The sequence below is a fragment of the Mirounga angustirostris genome, unplaced genomic scaffold (assembly GCF_029215605.1).
Source record: "Mirounga angustirostris isolate CCGP_5_RB_7025 unplaced genomic scaffold, mMirAng1.0.hap1 SCAF_2, whole genome shotgun sequence".
NCBI lineage: Eukaryota > Metazoa > Chordata > Mammalia > Carnivora > Phocidae > Mirounga > Mirounga angustirostris.
In genome coordinates, this window is record NW_026991710.1 from 32,803,440 (window position 1) to 32,824,036 (window position 20,597).

The window sequence follows — 20,597 nt, forward strand, 5'->3', positions numbered from 1 at the left end:
CTTGACCTGAGCTGAAGGCAGACGCTTAACGACTGAGCCACCCAGGAGCCCCAAGTCTAAATTCTTAACGCAATTTCATTCTACTTCAATGTACAAAATTCTATTATCATAACTTTAGTTAACATATCATTACATTCTCTCAAGCATAATACTGAATGGTTAATTGATGTACTGTATGATTGAACTGAAGCAAATTCAGACTAAAGTGAAAATAACCCTAGGTATAGTTATTAAATAGCCTCTAAGACCAACATAGCCAATGTTTTCCTTCTGTACTAAAAGAGAGGTCTCTTGGGCACCTGGGTGGCTCAGTTGGTTAAGCGACTGCCTTCGGCTCAGGTCATGATCCTGGAGTCCCTGGATCGAGTCCCGCATCCGGCTCCCTGCTCGGCAGGGAGCCTGCTTCTCCCTCTGACCCTCCCCCCTCTCATGTTCTCTGTCTCTCATTCTCTCAAATAAATAAATAAAATCTTAAAAAAATAATAATAATAAATAAAAAATAAATAAAAGAGAGGTCTCTTGAGGCGCCTGGCTGGCTCAGTCCATACAGCAAGTGACTCTTGATCATGGGATCATGAATTCGAGTCCCACATTGGGTATAGAAATTACTCAAAAAAAAAAAAAAGAAAGAAAAAAGTGCCATGGGAAGAAAGAGTAGGCTTCCCTTTAGGACTATGATTAAAAATGGTAATGTACTATTTGTCCTGCTATATAAGTTTTTAGAAAATTAATTCACATATAATTGTTAAAAAGAGAAATTATGTCAGTTTAATGTGGAAGCCGTGTCAGTTCATAATAAGTGATTTTTCCTAGGTAAAGGCAGCCAGAAGAGTGGGAGGAAGTGATTTTCAGCAGGAAAGGATAAACCCTTTGGCTCATGCTGTGCAGGCAGAAGTTCCTTCAGCTTTAGGAAAATTAAAAATGAGTGCCTGCGGGCATATCCATGTGCACAAGCGCGCGCACACACACACACACACACAACCAGGAATGAGAAGAATTTATTCATTGGGAGCCTGGCTGAGTGCAGCACTTCATCCCTAGTTCAAGCTGCAGAGCATCTTTGGGACATTCCACCAAGAGTTGTGGCTGGATCCTGCTCTTCTGGCTGGTCTTCTTTGAGTTCCTGGTGACACACTTCATGTTCCTAAGCAGGCAATGCTGCAGGCTCTGAACAATGATGAGGTGCCAAAGTATCATGACCACGTTCCTAGTTCAACACTTAGTGTTTTTCCAAACCAGTGTTTTGGAATTCAGTGTTCAGATTCAAACAACTATGATGAATAAATTACAGTCTTTAAAAAATTAAAAAACCAGGGGCTCCTGGGTGGCTCAGTCATTAAGCGTCTGCCTTCAGCTCAGGTCATGATACCAGGGTTCTGAGATCGAGCCCTGCGTCGGGGTCCTTGCTCAGCGGGGAGCCTGCTTCTCCCTTTCCCTCTGCCTGCCACTCCCCCTACTCATGTTCTCTCTCTCTGTCAAATAAAAAATCTTTAAAAAATTCAAAAACCACATATTACAAGAGAATTCCACTGTTTTGATGGAACTCTTTAAACAAAGGCCCAATTTACAATACATCTCAGTTTTCTCTTGACTTATTTGGAGAATACACTGGTACTATTGATGCTAATTTTGGCTACTCCAACAGGAAACTATTTGTGAAAACAGAAGAAAACCAAGGATAATATGTGAAGGAAATAGAAATGTCAGTATCTATACAATGGTCATAGACTTCAAATATTTTCTGCATTACGATGAGGGGACTATCTATGGCGAATAGTTGCTGTCCAGGTAAACTTTTATGTTAACACTGATACCAGGATCCCAGAAAAGAAATAAAAGTAGATTTAGATCTCTCCACCTAACTAGGATGGTCATGGGAAGTTCTTTTTTTTTTTTTTTAAAGATTTTATTTATTTATTTGACAGAGAGAGAGACAGCAAAAGAGGGAACACAAGCAGGTGGAGTGGGAGAGGGAGAAGCAGGCCTCCCGCCAAGCAGAGAGCCCGATACGGGGCTCGATCCCAGGACCCTGGGCTCATGACCTGGGCCGAAGGCAGACGCTTAACGACTGAGCCACCCTGGTGCCCCGGTCATGGAAAGTTCTTGAAGTGAGTTAGCTTCAAAATCACAGAGACAGCACAGTATGAGTAGAATAATTTCTTCATTGGGGAAAAAGGCAGAAAACAGAGATTAAAAGAGACTGAAAGAATAAAAGAGATCACCTGGCACAGAGATTTCGTGTTAGGGAACATTGAAGAATCTAAAATAGTTTGTTAGGATATCCCAGAAGCCTAAGAGAAAACCTTGGCTGTCAGAGGCCTATGGGAAAAATGTACAACAAAGAGAAGACTCCAACGACAAAAAGAAGATAAATGGATCTTCAATGAGGAATCTTACTTTGGAAAAAATTATTGAAAAGAATTACAAATGTACCTGTTATGGAGACTGAATGTTTGTGCCCAAACTTCATATGCTGAAGCCCTAAATCCCCAGTGTGATGGTATTTCAAAACAGGGCCTTTGGGAAGTAATTAGGTTTAAAGGAGGTCATAAGGGTGAAGCCCCCATGATGGTACTTGTGCCCTAGAAGAAGAGACCAGAGCCCTCATTCTCTCCGTGCCTTGTGAGGATACAGCAAGAAGGCAACTGTCTACCAACCAAGTAGAGAGTTATCACCAGACACCAAATCTGCCTGCACTTGATCTTGGACTTTCAAGACTCCCAAATTGTGAGAAATAAATGTTTGCTGTTTAAGTCCCCTGTTTGTGGTATTTTGCTATAGTGGCCCGACCTAAGACAGTACGTAAACAAGAACTTATTTGCTATTTTTCTATGTCTGCTCAAGAACCTCACATATATTGGAAGTACCCTCCTTTTCCATGGACAGGAGCTGCCTATGCACTGGTAAATAGAACAGTGGTTAAAAGTGAAGCTTTAAAGTCAAAGGTATCTGGGTTCAAATTCTGTGTCTGTTAATTACTTTCTATAAAGTTTCAAACTATAAAAGACATAAATATAACCTATGGATGTCACTGGGCTGCTTGGTTCCTGTCCCAGATACACCAAAGAATTAGAGACCCCAGACCAGAATGGGGAGATAAAGTTTACTGAGTAGATACCAAGTATATATAATACATTTTCAAGAGAGAAAGCAGGTCACTGCTGGAGGAAGAGTGGCAATGGCCCCAAGAAGCTCTACCTGCATCCTTCTAAGCCTGCTTTTTGTATATGTAAATTTGGCTTTGATTGACATTTTTGATTGACAGCTAGTGGTTATAACATTTTGGCTTCTGCGCATCTGCATATCCATGATGCATTCTGTTATAACTGTATTTACTTATGTACTGTATATTTATGAGTTTCTAATGAGTTTTTGCCTGGACCTTAGGACAAGCTGCACCTTTTGTATGCCTGCTCAGCTCTTGGAAGTCCCCTTGTGGCTTCTGAGCCAGCTCTGTGGCTAGGCCTTTCCTGTTCTGTTAGCCCTTGGAGGTGGCTTTGAAGGTGTGGCTGTTAACCCTCAGGGATGGCTGTGAGGATGTAGCCAGCATCTGCTTTATCCCTCCTTGTTCATGCCTAACTACCTACCTCACATCATGAACCTTAAGGCATTGTGAGGATTAAATGATATAATTAAACATATATAAAATTAAATATGTATATTAAAAACCCAGTTCATGGCCCACAGGATTTTTTTTTTTTAAGATTTTATTTATTTGAGAGAGAGAATGAGAGAGAGAGAGAGAGCACAAGAGGGGGGAGGGTCAGAGGGAGAAGCAGACTCCCTGCTAAGCAGGGAGCCTGATGTGGGACTCAATCCCAGGACTCCAGGATCATGACCTGAGCCGAAGGCAGTCGCTTAACCAACTGAGCCAACCAGGCGCCCCAGGATGTTTTTAGATCATAGCATCATAGCAATAATATACAGACAAGAGAGAAAAAGTCCTTTTAATATTAAACAGGGCTGCCTGTGAAATAAGCACGATCAAATTTATCAGTACTTTTTTTTTTTAAATGAAATTCTAAAACCAACAACAAAAAAGTACTTTCAAAGCAATGACTAAACAGTTGGGTCAATGTCTTCTCTAGCCAGACCTCACACAGCTCACAGTTGTAAGGCTGGCTTGAAAATCTCTGAGCAGTGAGATTCCTGTGGCTTTCCTCAAAACATAAATACAGAACATTTCTTATATTCTAATGTGATTCAGTAATGTTCTAGTAGTTCTTAGGGATAGAGTAGTGACCAAAATGGACAAAATCCCACCACACAATAACTCTTTGTTAACATTCTGGTTAATATATTCCAGACATACATATTTGTAATATAGTTGATCTTTGAACAACACAGTGGTTAGGGATGTTGACCCCCTGTCAAAAATTCGTGTATAAGTTTTGACTCCCCCAAAACTTAACTTCTAATAGACGACTGTTGACTGAAAGCCTTACTGATAACAGTTGATTAACACATATTTTGTATGCTATATGTATCATATACTGTATTATAATAAAGCAAGCCAGAGAAAAGAAAACGTTATTAAGATAATCATAAGAGAAAATACAGTACCGTACTGTATCTATCCAAAAAAACCCTGTGTATATGTGGACCCACACAGTACAAACCCGTGTTGTTCAAGGGTCAACTACATATATGTATGAATATGTGTGTGTGTGTATATACATACATATATATATAATTTTACGAAACAGAACCCTCTCCATCTTATTTTGCTATCTTTTTGCCATACTCAACTAGTCACAAAAATTTTTTTTTAAAGATTTTATTTATTTATTTGACACAGGGAGACACAGCAAGAGAGGGAACATAGCAGGGGGAGTGGGAGAGGGAGAAGCAGGCTTCCCGCCGAGCAGGGAGCCCAATGCAGGGCTTAATCCCAGAACCCTGGGATCATGACCTGAGCCGAAGGCAGACGCTTAATGACTGAGCCACCCAGGCACCCCACAAACCTTTTTTTTTTTTAAGATTTATTTATTTATTTATTTGAGAGAGAGAGAGCACACGCATGGGAGAGAGGGCGAGAGAGAGAGAAAGAGAGTAAGAGAGAGAGAAGCAGACTCCCTGCTGAGTGTGGGGATCCATCCCAGGATCCTGAGATCATGACCTAAGCTGAAACCAAGAGTTAGATACTTAACCAACTGAGCCACCAAGGCGCCCCTAGTCACAATCTTTTAATGCCCAAAACCAGCTCTACATAACTTTAAATGTTGCATAGCAGTCCATTTAATTACATCATTTCCAAATTTGTACATGAAAAACAATGCTGCAGTGAACATTCCTATAAATACATTCTTACCCATTTAATTAATCTCTTTAGGATAAGGAGAGGAATTGTTAAAATAAAGGTATACACATTTTAAGTTTTCATACACATTGCCAAATTACAGGAGGGATATTTTAAAGAAATGACAAAATACAAAGAACATTTAATTCAAATATTCCTACATAATCACACCACTGCAGAAGTCCAATGTTCCAACTGAAGATCAGCTAGAACCTAGTATTTGATCACACTTAGTTCTTTTTTTTTTTTTTTTAAGATTTTATTTATTTGAGAGAGCGCAAGAAGAGGAAGGGGAAGGGTCAGAGGGAGCAGCAGACTCCCCACTGAGCAGGTAGCACGATGCAGGGCTCGATCCCAGGACCCTGGTACCATGACCTGAGCCAAAGGCAGACGCTTAACCAACTGAGCCACCCAAGCGCTCCTGATCACAATTAGTTCTTAATGACTAAGTAGCATCTCTACATATTTTCCTATAACATTACCAAAAATAACTTGCAGCAACCACAATAATCCATGCACCTTTTAATCTCCAAGACTTCAAATAACTGGGTTAAAGGCAAGTCTGAATATTTTGAAAATATTTTTTAAACATCTAACACTAACAGGTTGGGTTACTTTGCCCAAATGATATACTTTCTCCAATCCTACAAAATATCTTCTGATTTTGAGTTTAATTAATTTATTGAACCCAAACTCAACACACAATTTAAGGCCCCTGATAAGAGAACAGTATAATTCATATGCTACACCCTTATGGTACAAGCGATTTTGATTTTATACATATACAAGGATATATACATATATATACATATATATATATGTATATTTATCTGTAAAGATATATAAATGCATAGATGTGACTGGGAAGTCCACAAGCTAAACGCAACCTCTAGCCAAGCAAGCAATAGTGATCATGGGGTCAGAGAGGTGAGGGGTAGGCCACAGGAAGTTGCCAAAGTCAAAAGACTTTGACTTTTTGCTCTATTTTTCTACATTATTTCAAGTGTTCACAATTTAAATATTTACATCTTACTCGTGCTTCTAAAAGAGAAAATTCCAATACCATTACACTGTTAAAAATGCTGAAATCTTAATCCCTAATGTGCTAGTATTCGGAGGTGGGGACTTTCAGAGGTGATTAGGTCATAAGGATAGAGTCCTTATGAATAGGACAGATGCCCGTTTTTTTTTTTATTTTTTTATTTTTTTTAATTTGGGAGTCTGCTTGAGATTCTCTCTCTCTCTCTCTCTCTCTCTGCCCTTCCCGGCTGCGCTCACACGTGCATGCGCTCTCTCTCTCAAATAAATAAATAAATCTTAAAAAAAAGATAGGGGCACCTGGTGGCTCAGTCGGTTAAGCATCTGACTTCCACTCAGGTCATGATCTCAGGGTCCTGGGATTGAGCCCTACTAAGGGCCCACTACTCAGCAGGGAGTCTTCTTGTCCCTCTCCCTCTGCCCCTCCCCCCACTCATGCTCTCTCTCAAATAAATAAGTTCTTAAAAAAAAAAGGATATCAACAAAAAAATTTAATAAAGAGGGCATCTGCCTGGCTCAGTCGGTAGAGCATGTGACTCTTAATCTCAGGGTGGTGAATTCGAGCCCCACACTGGGCATGGAGCCTACTTAAAATAAAAATTTTAAAAAGGGGCGCCTGGGTGGCTCAGTTGGTTAGGTGTCTTCTCCCTCTCCCTCTGCCTGCTGCTGCACCTGCTTGTGCTCTCTGTCAAATAAATAAACAAAATCTTTAAAAAAAATTAAAAACCAAAAAGTATAACAGAAGTGCTGTATGCAACTTTTTAGGCCAGGTCTTAAGAAGCATCCAGCTGGGGCGCCTGGCTGGCTCAGGCAGTAGAGCATGCAACTCTTGATCCTAGGGTTGTGAATTCAAGCCCCATGTTGGGTGTAGGGATTACTTAAGGAAATTAAAAAAAAAAAAAGTATCCACCTGTTGCCTGGTTCTCTCCCTCCCCCATCCTCCTCCCTTGCGATGGATACTCAACCTTGGAACCAAGCCACCATGCTGTGAGGAAGCCAAGCAGCCACATGAAAAAGCCATATGTAGGTGTTCTGACTGACAGCACTAGGTAGGGTTTCAGTCATCTACCAGTATCAGCTGCCAGACAGTGAGGAAGTGAGCCTCCAGATGCTTCCTGCTCCCAGCCTCTGAGTCTTACAGCTAAGAACCCAGACATGAAGCAGCACGCAAGTCATCTCCACGATGCCCTGTATAAACTTCAGACACAGTTAGTCAGCTTAATAAAAGGTTGTTTTATGCCACCAAGTTCTGGACTAATTTGCTATGCTGATATACAGCTGGAATAATATAAAAGAGACAGTTAATAGTTCATATTCAGTAAAGAAGCAATGAGGGGGGGCGCCTGGGTGGCTCAGACTGTTAAGCGTCTGCCTTCAGCTCAGGTCACGATCCCAGGGTCCTGGGATCGAGCCCCACATCGGGCTCCTGGCTCAGCAAGGAGCCTGCTTCTCCCTCTCCCTCTGCCTCTCTCCCTGCTCATGCTTTCTCTCTCTCTCTCTCTCTGTATCTCTGTGTCTCAAATGAATTAAAAAAAAAAAAAAATCTTAAAAAAAAAAAAAAGAAGCAATGAGGGGTTGGAGAATATAGGGAGATTTTTACTTTCTCTTTTGACACTTAGTATACTGCTTGAGTTATTGAATTAAATATACTGACATGCAATTACCATTTTATCTTTTAAATAAAGCATAACCTCACTTCCTAATTGGTAAAGTGAATTATACCTCTAATCACAGAAGGACTAACTAGTCTTCCAGTGCCTGGATGATACTGATAAAAAGTATTAAGATTTGAAAGAAAAAAAGTTGACAAAAATGTCCTTTACTGACTAAAATAAAACCCAAAAGTTAATCAGATGATTAAAAAGGCTTTGTACCCACATGTAAAATGCTAAATATTATTATTAAATTGGGGAAATATATATATAAAAACACACACACACCACAGTATCTAAATACGTATTTGTTAGAAAGATCTGGGAAGATGCATACCAAATTCATTTAGGGAAGTACAGAATAAGCCAGATACAGGGAAGTGAGTGACGAGAGTTTAGTCTTACTTTTAATGTACTGATTTTTTTTTTTGAAAGAACATATTCATGTATTTCAATAACTAAATATTTTACAATTTAATTTTACAATTAAATAAGAAAAGATAATAGCAGTAGCTATATTTGCTAGGTGGAGAGGTTTCTCAAGAAATTTTTCAGGCACACATATTTTTCTTCCGGGAAAAAGGCCAATCTTAATGTGACTTATTTAAGTACAGTGAACATTAGCCACAATTTATAGGGCCTTTGGGCCTATAAAGAGGAATCTGACCAAGGATCTCCCAGATCACATGCTTATAGTACTTTAATATGAAAATAATTTAAGTAAATTAAAAATGTAGAAGTTTCAGTTCACTGTTTAGAGCTGAAATACAGAGCTCAACAAACCAAAAAAAAAAGGGGGGGGGGATTATCTGCATTCCAAATCTTAGGTTACAAGAGAGAACAGGAAAAACACAGAACATAATCCAAGTTCACATTACTAAATCTATCTGTTCGTTCTTTCTGGAACTCCTATCATTAATAAAAGAAACTTTATGCCAAGAGACAGCCAGTCAAGGAGAACAGAAGAAGGAGGTGGCAAGAGAGCAAAAGAGAGTGAAGCCAGAATAATTCTGCAAATGGCTTCAATGGGAATGGAAAAAGTCCCTCTGCAGGCCATTTTTATTGTTTAAAAGAAATATTAGTCACTAAAAAAAAAAAAAAAAAAACTAAACCCAAAAACAACTAAATACAGTAGTTATAAGGAAGTGGTTTGTTTTTTTTTTTTAAATACTAACCTCACAAGGGACACACACACAAAATACCAAACAACTTAAAAAAATGATTTATAGGATACCTGAGTGGCTGAGCTGGTTAAGCATCCGACTCTTGATTTTGGCTCAGATCATTATCTCAGAATCATAAGATCGAGCCCCGCACTGGGCTCTGTGCTCAGCACAGAGTATGCTTGTCCCTCTCCCTCTGGTCCTCCTCCTACTCCTGCATTTTCTGTCTCTCTCAAATCAATCAATCAATAGAATCTTTTTAAAAAATGATTTATAATTAGATTACAATTTTGTGTTGCCATCTTTCTACACATGTAGTAGTATTCTACTACTATGTCAAAAAAAATCCGTATTTATCCCCGGGCATATTCCCGTATTAAATCAAGTAATGAAACATAGAATAACTTGATAAAGGTATCTGATTTTAATTGAAAGGAACTCACTGTATATTCTTATCCACTTCTTTGGGTCTTATCAGCCAGTATTTAATGAGTAAAGCACTAATTAGAATAGGATAGAAATAGACTATAGTGTCAGATAATGCCTCTATTTATTAATGTTTTTCTGAACATTCCTGAGACAAATAGAAACATATACGCACCCAGCAAAATACAACTGTGTTATGAACATGTGTGTAACTCAATGATGTAATTAAATCATTGGAAGGAGACATGCCAAATGAGTAAGCAAAGCTTGTCATGAGCACCCCAAAATGGGCATTCTTTGTACTGCAGTCTTATCAACCTTACACTTAAATTCTGTTTATAATGTATCATCTAAAACACTCCTATAATGCAATCAGAAATACAGTCATTTGCTTTAAAGTCAATAGTGTAGACAGATAATAAAATGAATGAAAATCAGATTTATATTCCTTGTACTTGTAGAGCTTAGCAGTTAAAGAATCAAAACTGACATAAGCACTGATGAGGCAATAGTAAAGAATTTGAATTGCTGCTTGTGTCCATTTTGCCTTAAGAGACATACAAGTTTTTTCTATTTTTTTAAAAGGTTTTGTTTATTTATGTGAGAGAGAAAGAGAGCAGTTGGGGGGGGCAGAGGAAGAGGGACAAGCAGACTCCCGGCTGAGCAGGGAGCCCGGTGCAGGGCTCAATCCCAGAACCTGGAGATCATGACCTGAGTGGAAATCAGATGTTTAACTGACTGAGCCACCTGGTCGCTGCTAGCTTTTTCTATTTTAATATATATTTTTTAAAGCTCATGAGAAAAAATTCTACCAATTTAGAAATCAAGGAATGTAAGAACAGAAAAAAAGTCTTGTTAGAATTATTGGAAAGCTAAACATCATAGAATATATTTTCTTTTCAGATCATGTAACAACAGCGCATTCAAAAGTTTTATTCCTCAGTGAAAAAAAGTCTGTCCTAATTATTGTGTATTTTTTTACTGCTTATAATGTCTTTGAAGTAGCTTACAAAGTTTTGTTTTTAGGGGCGCCCGGGTGGCTCAGTCAGTTAAGCCACACTGACTCTTGATTCTGGCTCAAGTCATGATCTCAGTGTCATGGGCTCAAGCCCCACATCAGGCTCCTAGTTCAGCAGGGAGTCTGCTAAAGACTCTCTCTCCCTCACCCTCTGCCCCTCCCACAGCGGCAGCTCTCTCTCTCAAATAAATAAATCTTTAAAAAAAAAATTTTATTTTTAAGGTTAATTATTTGACTAGGTAATGCATTCACATAGTTTTAAAATGTGAAAATACAATGAAGAATCTCCCTTACTGCTTTCTCCTACCCCCCTAAGGTCCCCTTGATCACAAATATATTTAAAGGTGCTTGAAGGAGACCAACAGGCAGTAGAACTGAGCACGGCACTAAAGAAACAACCCAGTACCTAGAGCTAAGCTGCCAGGGTTGAATATGCCTCTGCCACTCTCTGGTCAGCTCTGACACCTGGGAAAAGTGACTTAACCTCTCTGTGCCTCAGTTTCCTCATTTGTAAAAGGAAAATTTACATCAGAGACTTTCTATGGGCTTAAACTAGTATCTAGACGAGCTTCGAATTCTCCTCAATGTAACCATTATTATGAGCCTGAGGTAGATCCCTTGGAAACCATTTCTATGTATTTACAAACATATTATACTGACCTACACACATACCTCCCACACACACTCTCATACTCCAACCTGCAAAGGCATTTCTATGGCTTTCACTATCATTTCTCAGATACTTCTAAAATATGTTTCTTCTTCTAATAGTTTGTGTGCTCTCTCCCAAAAAAAGCAGTTCCTATCCCTTCCTACCCATTTCCCCTCCCACAGAAGCAACCATTTTTAAATTTTAGATGAGTATTTTAGTATTTACCTCCATGTCTTTATATATAAATATGCATCATTGCTACTTCTTGATTTTTCAGTTTTAAGCAATATCCACTGATTCACCAGTATAAAATATGAAGACCTAGTTCTCTCTTTTCTGCACAAACCACACATGTGCACTCTTGCCATCTCCTAATAGTTATATCATAAATTTGTTTAGCTCAATAGTCAGTTTTAACATTATGACTATGCAAATGATCTTCACAGTTGAATCATGTAGTGAACTCTTATTTTTCTTTTCTGTACTATTTTCTGTACTTCCTTATTCTTTTTTTTCCCCACTTACTTGGTTTCCTATGAGTTTTGACAACTTGTTTTCATTTTTCTAGATCACAAGATGCCTAGACTTACCAGGTATTCTATCAATTCATCTTTCTGAAAAAAATCTCTGCTAGAGCCTTGTGATACCCTCTCAATGAAACCAGCCGTCTTGTGGTCCTGGTGCGCAGCTATCAACTTGGGATCTCTGTTCACCATTATCCTGAAGTTACTTTTGCTTCTTGCATGTGCCGGATCTCCTGCTTTCTACACTCAAGTCTTATTCTTCTTCCTGGGTTTATGCCTTCTTTTTGGTGGAAAATAGTTCATCCTCTAGTAACTATCTAAGAAATGGTACATGAGGTGGCATTTTTGAAGACTCCCTCCTATTTGACCAATACTTCGGTTGAATACAGAACGCTGGAGTTGTAATAATTTCCCTTCAGAACTTAACATCTTTGTGCCAATCTGCTGCTGAAAAGTCTAAAGTCTATTTATACTCTTGATCCTTTATATGTGACCTGTATTTTCCAAGAACAGCAAGAAGGCCAGAATTGTTAGAACAAAGTGAGCAAAGGGAAAAGAGTGGGGTAGAGGGGGGACAGATCATGTAGGGCTATGTAAATTGTGTTTTGTTGGGTTTTTTTTCACTCTAAGTGTTGTGCAGAGCTACTGTAGGATTTTGAGGAGAACATTATCTGATATATCAAAAATAGATCACTTCAGCTGCTGTAGTGAGAACTAAACTTGAAGAAAGTGGGGCATGACAGAAGGGTAGAAGCAAGGAGACTCATACGGAGGCTAATTTCAATAATCCATGCAAGAGCTGATGGTAGACTAGACCACGAGGTTACACTGGAATTGTAAGAAACGTTTGGATTCTGGATATATTTTCAAGGTTGAGACAAAAGGATTTGTTTCTGCATTAGCTATGAGGTTGAAAGAGTAAAAACTGACATAAAAGGTATTGCCTAAGTAACCAGAATAATAGAGTGAATAGAGAAGACAAGGAAGTTTAAGCTTGACGGCAAGAAAGAAAGTTTGGTAATGCACACATTAAATGTAAGATGCCTACGATTTATCTAGATAGAGATGTTGCATCAACACCTGGACATCTAAAATTCTGGAATTCGGAAGCAAGCAGCATCTTGGCTGCTCTTGTTCTACGCCATGACTTTGGCTCTTTCTTGTTTTGGCACTTACCCTTCCTTTGATCCTATTCATTTTCTGTGCCAGGTTCTCCCGTGTGAGCCACATAATATCCTTTTAATATGTCTTTTTCTACATAACTCCGAACTTCTATAACCTATAATAAAGAACTTTAACTGATACTATTACTAAATTAGGGGAAAAAAGTTAATTTTAAATTGTGAATGAATAGGACATTATTAAAACAGAAAGGAAATAATGGTGAAATCTTAACTGCTCCTACGCTGAATATATCCTTTGGCAAAGCCCATCTATTTCCACAGAATAGGCAAAACGAATCTGCACGCAGCATACAACTAATGAGCAAACCATAAATAATCATTAAAATCCTCAAGTTTCCCCAGGTTTTTACTTGCTTTTAGCACTTTAAATCCTCAGGAATTGATAATACTCTAACCTACAAGAAAATCCTGTTTGATTATATGAGGTAAAAAATAACAAAAATTCCAAATTAGTACCTAAAATTAATGAGATGCTACTCTATTGCAAGGATGAATTAAATGTCCATTTTTAGAAAGATGGGAATAAATTTCTGCTCCATCATCATACTGTAATACATTACTGTATCCATGAGTGTCCTGAACATGCAGACATCTAAATTCTGGTGGCTATAACTAATACACAAAAATTATACCCTCAGATAAACTGTTTTTAAAATATAGGCTGGGGAGTTAGACTTTCAAAGAGTAATAACATAAAGGTACTAAAAAGTGTAAGAGCAGAAGATAATGAATGAGAGGTAGAAAAGCCTAACATATTATAAGCTGACAATATTTAAATGAAAAAAAGATAGTTTAAAATCTTTTTCTGATTATAAGATATATTATCACAGAAAATACAGAAAACTATAAAAAAAAGTCTCCCCTTATATTCTACAATCCAGAGATAAACAGTTAACATTTTCACGTATTTTCTTCAAGTCTTTTTTTTCCTGTGTGCACATATAGATGGTGTGTGTAGGTACCGAAAAGCAAGACCGTACTAAATGCGATTTCTATATCTTGTTTTTTATTCATTTCATATATGAATTTCCCTTATTATATATTCTTTTTTTTTTTAATTTTTATTTATTTATTTGACAGAGAGAGAGAGACAGCGAGAGAGGGAACACAAGCAGGGGGAGAGGGAGAGGGAGGATCAGGCTTCCCGCCGAACAGGGAGCCCAATGCGGAGCTCGATCCCAGGACTCTGGGATCATGACCTGAGCTGAAGGCAGACACTTAATGACTGAGGCACCCAGGCGCCCTATTATATATGCTTTAAAGACGTAATTATTTTAAACATCTGTATAAAATTCCATCATATGAACATACCATGATATAACCACTGCCCTACTGGTAGGCAATTAGGTTTGTTTATAACTATTCACTACTAGAAATAATACAATAAAGAGTATTACACATTACTGAATTTAGAGAAATTAGACCTTACTTCTGAATTTCTGAAATTAGAGATCTTTTTTTTTTTTTTTAAGGATTTTATTTATTTGACAGAGAGAGACACAGAGAGAGAGGGAACGCAAGCAGGGGGAGTGGGAGAGGGAGAAGCAGGCTTCCTGCGGAGCAGGGAGCCCAATGCAGAGCTCAATCCCAGGACCCTGGGATCACGACCTGAGCCAAAGGCAGACACTTAATGACTAAGGCACCCAGGTGCCCCTGAAATTAGAGATGTTATTTCAAAAGATACTCTTTCAGGAAAAAAAAAAACAAACAACGTTTTGAGAAAGCACTTAAAAGCTACAAGGTAGAAATGGCCCCAAAATGCTGCTTGATTTGGAGTTTAAATAAAAGAAGAAATAAGAATTATAAAGCACAATTCAAATCCCCACAAATGTCTATCAAACCTAATCAGCAAGTTTCCTTACTGAATCAAATGAGTTTCTCCTCCCTTCTGGCATCTTCAATTCTGCTATCAGAAGATATCTTCAATATCTGTTATCTGTCCCTGTTGTACACCAGTAAATCACCCATCCAGGATCACCCATCAGTGATTTATAGCGTGTGAAAATATCCAGCACAGACTAAAAACTGTAGACGTTGAAAGGTTTGTAAAATCTAAAATCTAAAGTACTTTCCACTAGAACTGCTATAAACAATGTTCCATCGGGCATGAATGTATGCATTAAAGACAAAACAAAACAAAAGCTAAATATGGTTTTCCTGACAGTCTACTAAAGAGGACAGAAATGTACAGGAAATCATAAAAAGTAGGGCTTAGTTTTAGCCATCTCTAAAAAAAAAAGGCAGCAGAGCTAAGAGAAAAAAGCATGATACTATGTTAAAAATAAAAATACTATACTAAGAAAAAAAGAGGTAGTAATTCATATTAAAAAACTGATCTCCTGGGAAAATTTACCAGTTAAATTCAAGTCTATTTTTTTATTCCTAGTATCACAGTAATTTGAAAAAAAAATTGCCTTATGTTTAAATTTAGACATAAAAACTATCAGCTATTTAATGTCATACATAGGAGAAAATATTTTAAATATTCTCTCCTCACACTCATCTATTTTTACATCAAGTTATCAGAGATATGAAATTGCCATTTTATCTCTATAGCCACAAGTCTAATTTATAAGTTCTTATTTTATTGATTTCCCTCTAAGACATTCTTTAGGATCATAAGTCCTAGCATATGCTGACTCAAAGAGGAATATCATTCACAAGAAATATACTTCTGGTCACTATACATAGACACTGAGGCAGCAGAAAACCTGCTTATTAACCACTAAAAATTCAAATATTTGAGCAAATGTTTATTCCTGGCTTTATTAACTGGTCTATGATAATATATCTCTGTACAAGAGTATTCTAGAACAATGAAATGTTGTCTAACATAATAATAATATATCTTATTGTTAATAAGAGTTAAATTTCTTCTTTTGCATATAAAAAGTATAAAGTATAATACATAAAAAGTCCTGTATTTAAGATTCTAGACACTTGGGAAAGTCTTAAAAACCTTACAAATTCAAATCTCATTAACAATCAATTCAATGAGACTATCTAAAGCCTGTTGTTCAGAAACCTGCCTCTGTAGAATAATTGATTTGGATTTGGAAATGCTTTATATAGAGTTTTCTATTGTCATGTCATTTGTTAGAGTAGGATCTGAACCATGTCACAACAGGAACTGTGACTTCACAGCAATTTATCAGGTAAACAAGCTCCATATGGCTAAAGACTATATTCCTTAATACAGAACAGAAAAGGCTATACCCACATTACTTACCTATGATGGTGATATCACCAACATAAATCTACCATAGATGACAATCTGTTTTTATCTCTAATAAAAGAATTGCTGGCAAGTACTTTGACCATTATGACTTAAATCACTGTAGAATTTCAATTATGAAATAATTTTAGTGACCATCAGATGAAAATAACCCATTCCCACAAATATAGGACAGAAGGGGTACAGTTCAATTCCAAATAGGACTGTCCCATTCATCTCACCAGATTGATCAGCCTTCTCATTGCATGTTCATGAGAGCAAACACATTCACAGGGATCGAATCCACCTTCTGCCATGACTGCCCAGCTTGATTTAACTCGACTGTTTAAATCTAGGAGCAAGAAAAAAAAATATTAGACAACTACTGAGCGTAGTACTCTTTCTGTTGAGCTATGAAAAATTCATATTATTGTACAGACTCATAATAATTCTCTTAAACTAAGGATAGTTCGTATTGGTTAATGACCTATATTTATGAATTACTAATCATATAAATTATGAATCTATAGAAATGATTACCTACCCCTTCTACCATCAGACTAATTTCCTACAAATGTGAATGTCTTCAGATGCTCTATCCTGCCTCCCTGTGAAGCAGTTGATGCTAGAGTCCTACTGTGCTTAATGAATTTTTTAACTTTGTTAGCCATAGTACTGCTATAGACTGAATGCCTGTGTCCCCTACAAAATTCATATTGCTAAAAAGGAGAGAGCAGGCCCCAAAATGGGAGTCACTCATGCTAAAGCCCATGTCAGCAAACCAAGACCTAATACCCAATCTAATTGCAGTTTCAATTTTAAGAACTGTAACCTTGGGTGCCTGGGTGGCTCAGTCGTTAAGCGTCTGCCTTCGGCTCAGGTCATGATCCCAGGGTCCTGGGATCGAGTCCCACATTGAGCTCCCTGTTCGGCAGGAGGCCTGCTTCTCCCTCTCCCACTCCCCCTGCTTGTGTTCCTGCTCTCGCTGTCTCTCTCTCTGTCAAATAAATAAATAAAATCTTAAAAAAAAAAAAAAAGAACTGTAACCTTTAGCCAGTCAACATGGAATTACCCAGTCAGCACTAGTGAGATAATACATTCATAGGCCCCTTCCATTCCCCTTAGGAAGGTGACCTTGCCTAAAACAATATATTCTTTGCTAATAATTTCCTTTTTCCACCCCCTTTCTGCCTTTAAAAACTTTCCTTTTCTACAGCTTGGTGGAGCTCCTTTCTATTTACTAGATGGGATGCTGCCCAACTCATGAATTGTTGAATAAAGCTAATTTGATCTTTAAATTTACTATTTAGTTTTTGTTATTTAACAAATTTGGTGAAAGCGGCAGGATAAACGAGCCTTCTGATAGCTTTGGGGACAAGAAGAAACACAGGTGTGGTATCCCATGAACTGTTCCAAGTTCTCTTTTTTTCTAGCCATTTCTGGGGGCCATTGGGAATTGGGAAGTTCCTGTCAGTTCTGAGCTCTGCTCTTTGTGTTGAACTTCTAAACTGACCAGCTTTGCAGTCCAGGGCTTAGTGGGTCAGCTTGAGCTGACACACAGTTCCATCTGGAACCTGAGTCCCTACCCCTTGGTTCACTCCACAATTCCCCAGTTGTCTGGAATACCCTTCCTCAGTTCCAGTCACAGTACCCACTTACTGGGATTTGGTGGTTTAGTCCTTTCCTCAGTTCCAACCAGTCCCCAATTACTGGAGTCTGCTGGTTTAATGCATGCTGAGAATTGGTGATGGTATGCAGGCCTTCTCTTGGCCAGTCCACAAGGTAACACCTTTTGGTTGCTGCTGGTATGTTAGGGTGCACATGTTTGTTTGTCTTATTTTGTGTAGATAAAGGGTTATAGCTAACAGAATCTCAGAAGTTAAAAAAAAAAAAAGCCACAAAAATTGGTGGGCACTGACAGAACACTTATTATTACAGTACCCATCACCCAACTCAAAAACTCCTGCATTAAGTGGGTCATTGAACAGGTTACGTTGACACTAGGTCACCTGCCAACCTCAAGAAAATTCCTGTACAAGGAGTTACACTGTAACACTGTACAATTCTCAACCCAGAGGCACATCCCTTTTAGGTATTAGCTCAGCTCCAAGAAACCCAAAGTTGGTTAATGGGATCCTTAAACTAGAGAGGCAAGCATGCTTCCTTCTGGCACCCCTGCTTATTTTATGCCTAAGAACTACGGTCCAAAAGATATATTGACAAAAGTGGCAAAATCTTACTAAGCTTATTTGTGTCCTGACAATCTGGCTTGGTAACCATCAGATTGGCAGCCCCAAAATGTGGCCAGACAGAAATGTGGATTACACCCCTTTTACCACTAGATATAGCTGCACAGAAAAGGTGGGTTAAATTCTAATTGTGGCTAGGGTCCTACCAAACTGTCCTCAGAGGAATTACAACCTAGAATTACAATGGCCGTTACAAGAAATGTTCCAATTAGATAAGATCATTAAAGAAGTGCACTTAAAAGCGAGGCTTCCAAATCAAACAGAATGGGATGCCTATTTTAATTGGTATGCAAGAGACTCCAAAAGGCTTCAAAATTCCAAAATAGCTTCATTGAAAGATTTGTTGTAAAAGGCTAGTGAAAAACTAAAGATGTAAAAGGTACCTAAAAGCAAAAAGCTTTAATTCTTACCGCTTCCCTCTATCTTCCTTTATTTGAGAACTCATCCTAGTACTCCTCTATCTGAGCTGCCTTTATGGACTGTAAACAAAAGTCCACCAAGTTAATGACCTTACAGACACCCCTCCCCCATACCTGACCTCAAAGGAGGGCTCCTCCCAAATGGGAGATTTTCTGGTAAACTGCTACATTATTCTCTTAAATAGCCAAGGAAAAAGTAACATTAAAAATCTTTCCAAATTCTGGTTAAAAACAGAGTTACAGATGGGATCCCAGAAAAACTGGCAGAAGCTGGCTAAGGATGAAAATTCTTACCAGAGTCAGCTCTCCCGGAAGTCTGTAGGACCCGGTAAAGAAAGGGAAAGAAGTTATCTTTTGCACTCTCCTTGGGGATTCCTCTTACATTCATGGGGGGGGGGGGGGGGGGGGCGGGTAATTGAATATGGCCAGAAATGTTTGGTGTTTGTCCCAGGTGAAAACGGACAAGATACCTAAAAGAATTTTTAAGTAGCTCTGTGACTGGCTATTGGCCAGATTGAAAGCTGATATACAGAGCCTGATAATGTTTTTTAGGCCTCCTCCCATAAGCTAAAATGAAACTAGGTACCCAGAAGGAAAGAAAAAAATCTTCTGAAACCTCTGTAAAAGTATTTACTAACAGAAAAAAAAAAAAGTAATTAGATGGGTGGATCAACCTATGATATCATTGAAATTGCAACCCAATTCTTTGAGGAACTGAGAGCAATTGTCTACATTTTACAAATCTTGGCAAAATTAGAAATGCAACTCTAGAGGTAATTCAAAGTTCACCTATTCCTTTTATTACCAATTCCAAAACCTATTTATCTCAAAAGGCTTACTGACCTTAAGGAACCAAAGAAACCAAAGTCCTCGGAGGAACTTGCACTCTTCCCCAGTGCCTTGGAGATGTAAAATATTAACTCTAGACCATCCCAATTCCTAAGACTGAAAATAAAAGGGGTTAGGGGGGCTTTTTAAAATTCAAATTGCAAATAAGGCTCTCTTGTCCAAACTCTAGGCCAGAGCCTCCTTAAGATTTCTTTTCTCTACAAATACAAATCCTTTTTTTTTCCTTTAGTAATCTCTACACCCAATGTGGGGTTGGAACTCATGACCTTAAGGATCAAGAGTCGTATGCTCTTCCTACTGAGCCAGTCAGGTACCCCAACAAATACAAATCTTAAAAGTCTTCTCCATGGGGCACGTGGGTGGCTCAGTTGGTAGTGCATGCAACTCTTGATCTGCAGTCATCAGTTCAAACCCCATGTTGGGCATAGAGCCTACTTTAAAAAAGAACTTGGTTTAATTGGCTTAAAAAGAAGTGCTTATGAAGTATTTATAAATCTCAGAAATATAGTAGAAATGAACCCAAATGTTTTTCAAATTCACATGATCTAGGATAATTTTCAGTATAAAAGCTAGTTTAAGTATGTTGGTTTAACTAAAATAGACATGTCTTTTGGGTTATCAGATTAAATATAAAACTTTTAAATACCAGTCAAATAAGTTCATTTTATCCCTCACAAAATCTGTCAGTCGGGGCGCCTGGGTGGCTCAGATGGTTAAGCGTCTGCCTTCAGCTCAGGTTATGATCCCAGGGTCCTGGGATCGAGCCCCACATCAGGCTCCTGGCTCAGCCGGGAGTCTGCTTATCCCTCTCCCTCTGCCTCTCCCACTGCTCATGCTCTCTTTCTATCTCTGTGTCTCAAATGAATAAATAAAATCTTTAAAAAAAAAAAAAAATCTGTCCGTCAAAAAA

The 20,597-nt window shown here is 38.2% G+C and overlaps 1 protein-coding gene across 2 annotated transcripts in view; it reads right to left on the reverse strand.

The window, feature by feature from the left end:
• The window catches only part of SMIM14 (small integral membrane protein 14), an 83,503-nt gene that overhangs the window by 31,874 nt on the left and 31,032 nt on the right, over positions 1–20,597 (reverse strand). The window contains exons 2-3 of one of the 2 annotated variants that reach the window (XM_045881299.3): positions 19,682–19,783; positions 16,413–16,522 (exon numbers count right to left, since the gene is read on the reverse strand). In XM_045881299.3, coding sequence (XP_045737255.1) covers positions 16,413–16,487 — 75 coding nt within the window. In that variant the 5' untranslated portion in view covers positions 16,488–16,522; positions 19,682–19,783. The remainder of the gene's footprint in view (positions 1–16,412; positions 16,523–19,681; positions 19,784–20,597) is intronic. The other variant, XM_045881298.3, reaches the window with a different exon arrangement.